Consider the following 11,473-nt stretch of genomic DNA (forward strand, 5'->3'; position numbering starts at 1 on the left):
GGGGGGCTGTCTTATTTGATGGCCCTGCCTTATCATCGGGGAAACACGGTAGTTCAGACAAGTGACAAGGTTACTGCTTATTCATGCCCATATTTTGCTCCTTGTGTTTACATGAAGCATCTTACCCACAGCAGCCAACAGGAAATAAATGGGGGCAGTAGTGAGAGTTTCAGTACCGCCTCCTGTAAAATGTTCAAACTCTGGTTCTTTAGGGTGGAAGCTGTTGAACGGTTGGCAACCGAACTTTTGTTACCGCTGGTCTGAATCTAGCTAAATAAACATTCATTGTTTCATATGTTAGGCCAGGCTGAAAGTCTGCGTGGACAGTTCTAAAGTTGTTTGCCCAAATCTGCTTAAAGGGTAATTTCATCCTGCACATAGACCGTTGATGCCTGTGGAGACCAGTGGCTAAAACAACAGCTTTTTTTTTTAACCTGGTATTTGCACTATACACGTGGTGCAATTCTTTAAATTATTCTATCCAGAAGTGATATTTTAGTAACAGACAGACCTGTTTTGCTGGGTTAGCTACTGGAGTGACCTATCTAAGCCATAATTCCACTCTGTTCTTATCCACTTGGGTCTTTTGGGTGGCACCATCCAACCTTTGTGCTACAGCACCTTCCATGTTAGGGATCGCTAGATCAGTGTTTCTCAACCAGGGTTCTTTCAGAGGTTGCTAGGAGCAATGAGCAAGCTTTGTCTCTTGGGTCAGTTTACGTGACCCCCAATGATCTTTTTGGCTATCTGTAAGGGTGGCATTCTTCCCAATGGCCAGCAATGTGGGAAACATTTTTCCTAGTGATCACAAAGCAAATCTACAGTGAGCTGTGGATATAGTAATTATAGCAGGGGTTCCCTGAAGACCTGAAAGTTATTTCAAGGCTTCCCCCATATTAAAAGGTTGATAAACACTCCCTTTATTGGTACTCATTCACAGAGTCTCTATACAAAACTGGCTGGCAGTGTAAAGTTTACTTTAAGTGCAATTGACCTTTAATAAATCCCCCACCCAACACAGTGCCATAAAAAATACCTACCTTCCACAATCTCCACTGTGAGGCCTTGCTCAGCACTGCACAGCTTTTCTCTAGAAAACATTAGCCCATGCACCCCCCATTAGCTGATATGGATACCATGGCCCTGTTCAATTTCTGTGGGTGAGCTGTCTTATAGCTGAATTGCATCTAGCAAAACCTAAATTTGGAAAAAGTTGAAGTAAACTGAACCATGAAAGCCAATAATTGCTGGGTCGGTTCTATTTAGCTCAGTGACACTCTTCCAAGTACACAATAAAACCCAAAATTTAAATGACCAAACATTTACCACTGCCCTTTTTCATCTTTACTAAATGCATTGAACTACATTTTGTTTGCATTGCAACAATGTGAGCCCAGTCACAATGTTTAGTTTAAATGAATAACCTACAGTACTGAAACAAACTTATTGTGAGGAACCCATCCTTTCCCTTTTTTATAATTTATTTTACTACTATGAGTTCCTTCTCCTGTATAGCTCTAAGTTATAGGTCTATTTATTAGACTGTAGCAATACATATATCATCATTTTCTGGACATACAAGACTTCCCTTTGGCAATATTATTTCACAAAAAAATTGTCAGTGTATTTTTATGACCAAATTGTATACCATACAGTTTGACTAGTGTCATTGTGGATAAAAAGTGCACAAAAAGTTCCCTGTGTTTTTTTCCTGTTTATACTGACCATTACATTAAGTTTCTGTTTCAATTTCAATAAAAAGTAAAAAAAAGTGTTTTTTTAGTACAAAGCATGGAGAAGAAATTTGAAAATAAAATAAAGTGTTTTTTTTTTTGTTTTAATGTGTGTTATTCTTTTAAGTAATGCTACAAAATTGAACTAAAGCTAAAAAGTTAAAATAATGGCAAATGATTGGGTGGAAGATCAGAAGATACCACTTTGATCTGCTGATCAGAGAACCAATTATACAAAATTACTTATGCCACAATATATTTTTAAGCAAAGCCTGTAAACACAACTTGTGAATGTCATTTATGTGGGGCTGGGATGGGGAGGACCCCTGGCCTAACCGGTAGTTTGTTCTGGGCGATCCGGCCTATTGCCGGCTGGCAACCCGTGGCGGAGCCGGAACAAACTTCCGGAGCTCTTGAGCCTCCATGTTGTGGCTCCCTTCCCTATTTACCACTTCTGTCGCTGGGGTAAATAGGGAACATTTCCCTTCAGGGGGCGTTCCTGGTGGGGGCAGAGCCATTAGGGTGGGACTCGAGAGAGAGTCCGGCCTAATGTGCTTCTGCCTACCCCTGAAATGACCTAGTGGCCAAAAAAGTTTGCTGACCTCTGCACTACAGGATCTTTGCAGCCTGGTTCAACTGAATGCTAAAAGCTCAAGAAATAAGGTACCAATGTGGACAATATACACAGCTCATCAATTTTGACATATGAAGATCGCAATCAGGCAGGTAAAATTGTTATTGCAGAAGGGACATTGCCTGTCCCATTTTTGCAATGAAGGTTGGAAATTTTTAAAGTGGACTTTACTTTCACTTTAAGGCACTGTTTCCTCTGACAGCTATCCAAACTTCTTCCTTTACCAAGATGGCTATCCTCACACAGACACTTCAACACAAGGCATGATAGGTCAGTTATGGGGACAGCCACAGGTAAAATGGCAATAGCCCTTTGCTCTCTGCCTTTTATTGGGCACCGATTCCAGAATTTCTTTTTATTTTACTCTATATTCAAAATGAACAGCAATACAATTTGTATCATGTAAAATGGACAACATAACACCGATTCACCATCATGATTTTATTCAAATATTAATTTATTATCAGTGATGGTTAGATATATTTAGTAATTAGAATACTTTACCATTACACAGTGCAGGTTTACAATAAACACTTCATATTTCAAATTTGCAATATATCCCAAACATATTTTGTTTGGACACATTAAGCTAACATTGCTACATTAACATTTAATTTTAGCCCTGAAGAAGGGGCAGCACACCCCTGTATAACATTGGCTTTTTATGTTTACCCGACCTCCCACAATAAACACTACACAGATGATAGTTTTTTCTCATCTGTTTATTATCTGAAGCATAATGTTTGTATACCCACAACTCATAGGTTAACCTGTACAAAGGTGGGCATAGTATAGAGTACAATATTTTGAACAGTGACTTTGTGTCTAAGCACTGATCATCTAATATTTTTTAAGAGGAACTTGTTTTAAAGGAAAATTAAATAGTTTTGTAATAATTGGAGTGTAACAAAACCTCAACAATGTCACAACTACTCAAAAAAGTTGTCCTTCATTTACATAATAACATAACGGGTATGTCGTAAGGAATGTTAAATATAGTAATATGTGCGATGACCAAAAAGTCTGCATGCAAGGAACACTCGAGGAGAAAGATGTAATCGGTCAAGTGTACAGACGGTACAATATCACTAAACATTTTGAAATATGGGAAAAATTGAATTTCGAAACTGCAGTTCATTGAAATGCACTGCCCATTTGAGATAGAGTTGCACTGTTTGTTATTTTTGATCAATATTACAATTGAAATTATGATAAATTTGAATAGATTCTTGTGAATGACTTCAAATATTTGATGTACCATCCGCTGGTTCGATATTGCAATAATTTTTTTTTAATATATCTATTTATTGATCGTGACAAAAAAAAGTGTCTATTGCAATATGTCTACCCAGTCGAGGAAAATGCCTTGCCTGATCAATTTTTGAGATTCTCTAAAAAATCATTTCATTTGATGTTCTAAGATTTGATAATCAGTGCTTTTCACCACACATGGAAGTGTATGTTGGATTAGGCTCTGTACAGATGTCAGCTTTCTGTTGCTGGAAATGATCTTGCATGATTGTTTTCAGCGACAGTAGAATGAAGGCCATTATGTTCCATGGAGAAGGGGAAGGGGGAGAGAGTGAGCTGTGCCTTATCGTGCTCTCCTCGATAGGTAAGCACAATGGTAGTTCATCATTCCTCCTGGTCTAATTAATGAACAACGGGACCACACACTAGATTTACGCCTAAGATAAAAAACGTCTGTTCGTCACAGTAGAATCAGACTCATTGGGCCTGATTTATTAAAGCTCTCCAGGGCTGGAGAGGATACACTTTCATCAGAGAAGCTGGGTGATCCAGCAAACCTGAAATGGATTTCTTTAAAGTCATTTGCCGGCAAATGTTTTGAATCCTGGACCAGAATGATTCCAGGTTTGCTGGATCACCCAACATCGCTGATGAAAGTATATACTCTTCAGCTGGGAGAGCTTTAATAAATCAGACTCATTGTGTCTGTTGTTTTTTATAGTTAACAATTTCAGAGTGTAGTTATCTAACAAAGTCCTAAACAACAACAAAATTACCATTGTAACTACAGGTTCTTCTTTTATTAAACATAATAATCTATAACCAGATAGCTGTGTTATTTTGTGTGGGTGTATATAAACAACACATACACAAGGTTCCAGTGTCTTTGGCTCCTAGTAAGCCAGGATTCAGTTGCAGCATGATGTTAGCTAGAGTGGATGATACAATATAAATATGTCTTATCAGGTTCTGCAGTAATAAATAAACCCATCCGTAGTGTCACCAGCGGGGCAGTCTGCCGCTTTGCGCTCTGTAAAAAAGGCCAACAAATCAAAGATCCTGATGTGCTAATAATCACTATCAACCTCCTGTTGAATTATGGCAGTAAAACCGGGCTGCCTCGAGACACAAAGTAATGTCCTCCGTCCTCACAGCACCTTTTAAAATGTTTACAGCTGCTGTAAAGTCTGGCTGTACGTGCCCGTCTGGTAGTGTTATGGGGCATTACTGTTCTTTTGTTTTGGCAGCAGTAGAGAATGTGATCATGGCAGCTAAACAGGCTCAGGAAATACTGCTATATTTGAAGGTTTATAAACGGGGCAAATCCAACAACATCCTGCAAGAGAACCAATGCTCGCTGTAATGGAGGCTCCACATCTAACGTTACATCTCTCTTCCGCAGGATTCCTAGACTGGATTCTGTCACGTTGTGGCAATGCTTTACTTTGAGGGATTTCAGTTTTGTACAGTACTCAGCTAAGGTTCTGCAGAAGAAAAGAAAATTTATTTTAATATCATTATTAAACAATACCAGCAGACCTGTAGTTATATCACAAAAGGCAGGAGATATCCACAGGCTGCACAATCCTTTATACAGCACTTACAGCTTTAGGGGTTGAGGGCTAAATCCAAACTCTCTATCACTACAATTGTATCTTACATTTATCGTTGCTGTCCTTTTTCTAAATTTAATATGAAAGCCAAAAGGGTAACATCCACATTAAATGAGATTAGTTTACATTTTAAATGAAGTCTATGTTCTGCAGCTCCTTTATAAAGTTTTTTAGTATTTAAAAGTATTTTGAAGAGTGATTTTAATATAAAGCTTATTTAGGTGCCTAAATTTCTAGCAGAGATTCTCACACTTTTTTAAACAAAGGGAAATTCAGTGCAAGACTTTTAGGGAACTGGAATGTACCTCGTGGACTAAAAATGCAGCCCTCATTGGTCAGGCAGATTTACAATTCCCCAGTTTGAGTGGTAGGGATACAAATGCTACAGTATCTGTAGCCAACCTCAGTGGAAATAGAAAAAAAATACCCTGGTATGATTAGTCAGTGGGGAATGCAGATTTATTCTTTTAGATGTAAATGGCCTAGCAGTCAGTGGAAGCAGAAAAAGTGGCCTGTCTTTGGTAGAATTATGCTGTTGCCAGTGGGAAGAATAGTTCCTCATTTTTTGTGTCACTGGGAGAGAGAATGCTTCATCGTTGGTGTCACTGGGAAGAACAATGTCTCATCTTTGGTGTCAGTGAAAGGAAAAGCATCCTATTGCTTGTATGTGTGGGAAGAATACTGCCTCATTGTTAGTACCACTGTAATAAAACATTATCATTGGGGATTTGGAAAGCTCCCCAGCATTGGTGGTCTACACGAGTTCTACCCTGCTTCTTTACTGGCCAGATGACAGCTGGAACTATGCAGGCACTTCTGGGCACATTACTATATTCCACGCACACACAGGCCTTCATATTGAAGGATTTAGTAAATAACAAGCAGCAGAGTGTAGTTAAAGCCACTGATATGAGGTGAGGTTGAATAACAGAGTGTTCTCAGCTATATTATTACAATGGCCTCACATGAATAGCACAGGTTAAAAATCTAACACTACATATTCACTTTTAATCATGCTAATGAGCTATATAAATAGATATTTCTGCTCGAGAGAAACACTAGATTTTATGACTACTTTCCTTGTGATTACTTTTTAATTATATTCCAAAAATGCACAGTAAGCAGGGAAGAAAGATTTTGCCTGCAGCTCTTGGCTTGTCACTGAGAAGGGATCATCCATTGCATTGCTGCAAGAATTAAACTACTTAATAAATGTAATAAGGCAATTAAATGCTTTTCAGCAGAATGCTTATAGCTTATTTGCTCAAGTTGTTATGTAAATCATAGTGATAAATCACAAGACTAGATTATAGATCAGTTTCTCGGCTACACACCATGGTCCGTCTGCCGGTGTTGTCGACCTGCTTATTGTAATTCTGAGCAGGTTAAAGAATAGTTCAGTCAGGGAATTCACCAGGAGGGATGAAACAGTAAACAGTAAAGCTATGACCCCAGAACAGATTACGGGGTCTTTTGTTTTAGGAAATAGGGGTCCTTATTAATGCAGTAGAAACAGAATATGCTGAAAAGCAAACCAATCAAATAAAGATCATCTTTTCAGGGGTCTAGTGTAGGGTTTGGCTATGAGTTACTGAGCATTGCTGTTTTCATGCTATGTTGTAAAATAAAGCTATATACCAGATTTCTACACAGCTTCTTTGATGACACGTTACACGTTCATGCAACTGAAACAACAGGGAAGATTTGTTACCTAATGGACTCGTTCTTTACCCGCAGACATCCTGTTAAATCAAGATGCTCCAGTTCACGGCAATTTTTAGCCGTTTCTTCAACAGCAACATCACTTATATTGGCGTTGACAGCTAGTGAAAGAGATTTCATCTGTTTGCTTTTTTGGACCAAATAACATACTGCATCATCCTTCAGCTGACGACATGCTGTCAGATCAACAGACTCCAAATGTTTACAGTGGTCTGCCAGGCTGCGAAGGGAAAGGCAGTCTACCCATTCACAGTGACCGAGGCAAATCTTCTGTAAGTGGGGGCAACTGATTGAAATGGCCACCAGGGATTGCCGGCTCAGCTGTACACAACTGTTTAGGTTGATATGAAGAAGATGATGGTTCTGCCCAATGATAGGAAGAAGTTCCTTGTCCGTTAACCAATCAGAACAGCTTCTTAGGTCAAGTCTTTGTAATACTGAATTGTGTTTTAGCATACTGCTAAAAGCGCTTTTTGGTAATTGTGAGCCAAGCTGTGAAAATAAAAAGGATTATGTGACTATGTAGAGAAAATACTGCAAATACACTGCAAGTAATCTGAAAATATATCAATTAAAATGAAAAGAGTCTTCTTCTATAATATCACCCGTCATTTCTGTAATTAGGGTCCTGCCTGGTCGCAATTTGTTTTTTTTTTAACATTTAGTTCCACTTTAAACAAAAGGAATAATAAATATTTTTTTCTTCTTGTGTGCATGTTTTTTTAGAGCTTATTTAACCATTTCGATGATCTCCCCAGCCCCTTTTAGCCGGGTGCACCACCCAGCACTTTTTTAGAAACCACCCAGCTGTTTTTGGGTGGTTACTGAAGAGTCTGAGGGTCACAATAGAGGGGCTTGCACCCACCTACAATTTCTTCCCACTCACCTTAAAAAAAATTTCTGGGTTGAGCACTGCCTTTCTTATTATAGGTATGGGGTACTATGTACCCTTGTACTCATTCCCTAGCATAAGGAGACAGATATCTGGGGACACCTTGTTAAAGGGGCTTCCAGATTTCCAAAAAGCTCCCTCAACACAGGGGTCAGGTTGTGGGAAGGAGGCCCTCTCCAATAATAGCCTCTGCCACCATTGGGAGCAGACAGGGGTCGGTGTACTTAAAAGTCAGACCTACCACTCAATTCGCTATCTTTAACCCTGCACCAAACAAGTCAGAGGGGACCAAAAATTCATTTTTTTAGTTTTTTTTTTCATTTAGCATTCAGCATCCTGAAGCTCCTATGTTCTGGCTTCCTGTAATAGCCCACTGGAAAATCTATGTGTGTGGTCAGAAACACAAAGTCAGGTGAATTTTTTAGATCCTAAGCATTTCTGAGAAAACTAGGTCCATTTTAAGCTTACATGGATTTTAATAGAACTTATTGATCTGTTTAAGCGGTTATCAAGTTAATGATACCTTAAAAATTGTATTTCTTTGTATATAGCTGGCCTTATAAGTTTTATAGCATTATTTTTCAGCCAACCATGCCACCTACTGCTCTGTATATAAAAGGTCAGTGTTTCTCGGAGACAAATGTCTGACTCCTACAACGTCTTCATACTGTGACCACAGAGATGATAAATATTATTGTGTTTCCATTCAATTTCCTGACTGAATAATTATTGATTAAGAAAATTAATCCGTGTGAAATAATATTGATTGTGACATATTGTGCAATTGACACTTCAATGTGAAGAAAATTTATCAAGTATGTCACATTTTTATTACTGCTTGTCCTAGGCAGATAGCGGATAGAAAACCTTGGCATAAATTTATCATAACCAACAAAACCCAGTCCAGTTTGTTGATGTGATATATCGAGCATAACAACTAAAATCAACATGCACAATTCACAAAATGTTTCATAAACTTCCATTAACTAGAAACAGATTAATTAAATTATTTCCATACAGGACATACGTTCATTATCTACAGTGGCTGGTTGTCTTAATCTCTTTCTGTAATATAACATATTTTTGCCTCTTGTCTGACAAAGCTTTCCTACCAGAGGATCTTTGAAGTAACCCATGCTATTCCTTTTGTTATGTGATTTCTCAGTATCTATATAATAAGGCCTTTGTGAGCTGGATATGCACAATTGTTTCAATGAAGAAGGAGGCAGCCCTGTAGCCAACCTTATATGGGTTAGGCGTTACAACAACTTTGCAAGGATTAGACGTTCTTGTTCCCATTGCTTGCAGGAGGAATTAAGGACATGTAATAGTCCTGTTCCTTGCTGATGCTTATAATGTGGAACCAGAGACACATTCATTTAAAATAAAAATCAGGAATGTCTAGTATGAGTGTTTGCATGGTTAATATCTGTTACAATCTTCCCTAAAGATGCTTTTACAGGTGAAATGTGTCAGATAATGAGATTCTTAACTACTTTGCTTATAGAAAAAAATAACTAATATTACATTTATGGCTCTCATTTTTTCACTAAACTGTGGCCCTCAAAACCCATCTTTTTCCTTTTCTATTATATATATATATATATATATATATATATACACATACACATATACATTTTATACACAAAGATTGTGTCATCTTTTGTTGATGTAGAGCCTTAGTTTTAAAAAAATGGAGTCAAATGTAGTATTGGGAGATGCTCCCAGCTACTAAGCAGTGTTTTTTTATTAAACTGTTCTGACCCTACTCTAACATAAAATGAACCACAAAACTATAGCTAACTATATTATATATAGAACTATATACCAACTGCTACATATCTAACTAAAAAAAGATTGTCTGCAATGTAAGACATATATTGTCAAAGTAAAGAAATGGCCTGATTTTTTACAAACTCAACAAAGGTATTTACAGCTTCCTTGTTGGAAATCAGCTAAACTTTCTTGTTACATCCTGTAGCTGAATGGTAAATATATAGCACTGAGCTGCCACACCACTCCATAATAATTATAATAGACATAAGATGCTGGCATAGCCTGCCAGTCCTGTAACACTTCCGTTCACAGACTTGAGAAGAGCCGGTCTTTCAAAAGAAGAGATCAGTCTTCCAAGTTTTCTAATGTAACATTACAAGATACCCTTTTTTATTCATTGAACAACAAAAACAAACAAAGAATCAAACACAATCAGGCACCAGCTCATACCTTTAATTTTCTTACACCATTCCACTGTGCCCTACATCCCTACAAGCCCAAAAAAGCAATAAGCAAACACTGACTTTTAGAAAGCCTTCATTTCAATAAGTAGTTTAGTTGGGAGGACATGTTTAGACTTTCTAGCATGATTTCAATGTAATGACCAACAAATGATGAAGCAAAGAAATAGGTAAAACTGATTAGTAGGAATATTTTAGTATAGGTCCACTTTAAGACTCTATACTAAATAAGCAATGACTTTTTTATGTTAAAAATTGTTTATTTAGTACAGGTGAGAGAGGAGAGGGAGGTTTATTTGTGGCAAAGAAAAGGTATTCAGGAAGGTTTTTGCTGCTGCAAAATGCAGTGCAAATACTGACCAGCCAACACAACTATAGTGTAGCACAGGAAAAGAGAAATGGAATTTCCATCAAGCCAAAAAAAGATGAGTAAAAGAAATAAAATGACTTTAGATGGAAACACCATACCTGGACAAAAACGTGACATATTACAGCCTACCAACACAGGCTGTTTCCTTTTTTCATCCGTCAATTTTATGTAATTCTAAGTAACATACTGTGCTGTCCTATGGGGACAATGCTCATTCACTGTTGTGTATCAACTAAAAACCAATTGTCATCAGAGGCTGCTCACTTGATTTTGCCTTCAAACACCACCTTCATCTTCATTACATGGAGGGGAGTTGTTTCTGTACTGTTAAAAGACAACTAGTAGGGCGCCCAACATTGTATGTAAATTAGTTCAGGTCAAAGATACAATAGTTATGTCAGGATATTGTTCTGTACTTGCACAATATGTATTTACCTAAAAAAAAAAATTTCAGCCACCACATCTAAGAATTGGTATGTACAATATGGTACATTTTTAGTCATTGCAAAGAACATTTACAGGACATACAATCTCCAAAAACCAAAAACACATAATACCTGTGTAGAGTCAAAGCTACGGCAGTTGGCTAGATAGAGCTGCACTAAGGCCTGAAAACCTTTGCTGACCTTCTGCAGGTTTATGATGTGCCGTAGCGGTAAATAGGACAGGATATGAGGGACCAACACATCTTCCCAAGGCAGATCCAACAGCTGGAGACTGGAGATAAACAGAACAATAAGAACAATGCAAGTTGTATTAATTATTTATCTATTCCCGTAATGAATACAGATGCATGCATGCAATACATTATGCATGCTTCATGATCATATTACAAATAACATCACCTTAATATCCATTCACCTAACCTGAAAACACTATTTTGTATAGAGATGTATAGTCAGGGGCCACAAACTGGCAAAAAAAGCCTGGTTGATGGTAGAGTGGGCGGGGCTATGCCATTATGACACCCCTGAACGTGACGACATGATGGCATAACCCCGCCCACTCTCCCATTGCAGAT

The 11,473-nt window shown here is 37.9% G+C and overlaps 1 protein-coding gene across 1 annotated transcript; it reads right to left on the minus strand.

Annotated features, from left to right (window-relative positions):
- Positions 1-2,793: 2,793 nt before the first annotated feature.
- FBXL15 (F-box and leucine rich repeat protein 15) lies at positions 2,794-11,169 on the minus strand (the record flags this gene model as incomplete). Its single annotated transcript, XM_072424250.1, is given in 3 exon segments — positions 2,794-5,102; positions 6,943-7,445; positions 11,010-11,169. Coding segments are annotated over 3 exon segments (853 nt in total), but the record flags the coding sequence as incomplete, so codon positions are not given.
- Between the last annotated feature and the right edge of the window lie 304 nt (positions 11,170-11,473).

The sequence above is a fragment of the Pyxicephalus adspersus genome, chromosome 10 (assembly GCF_032062135.1).
Source record: "Pyxicephalus adspersus chromosome 10, UCB_Pads_2.0, whole genome shotgun sequence".
Classification (NCBI taxonomy): domain Eukaryota; kingdom Metazoa; phylum Chordata; class Amphibia; order Anura; family Pyxicephalidae; genus Pyxicephalus; species Pyxicephalus adspersus.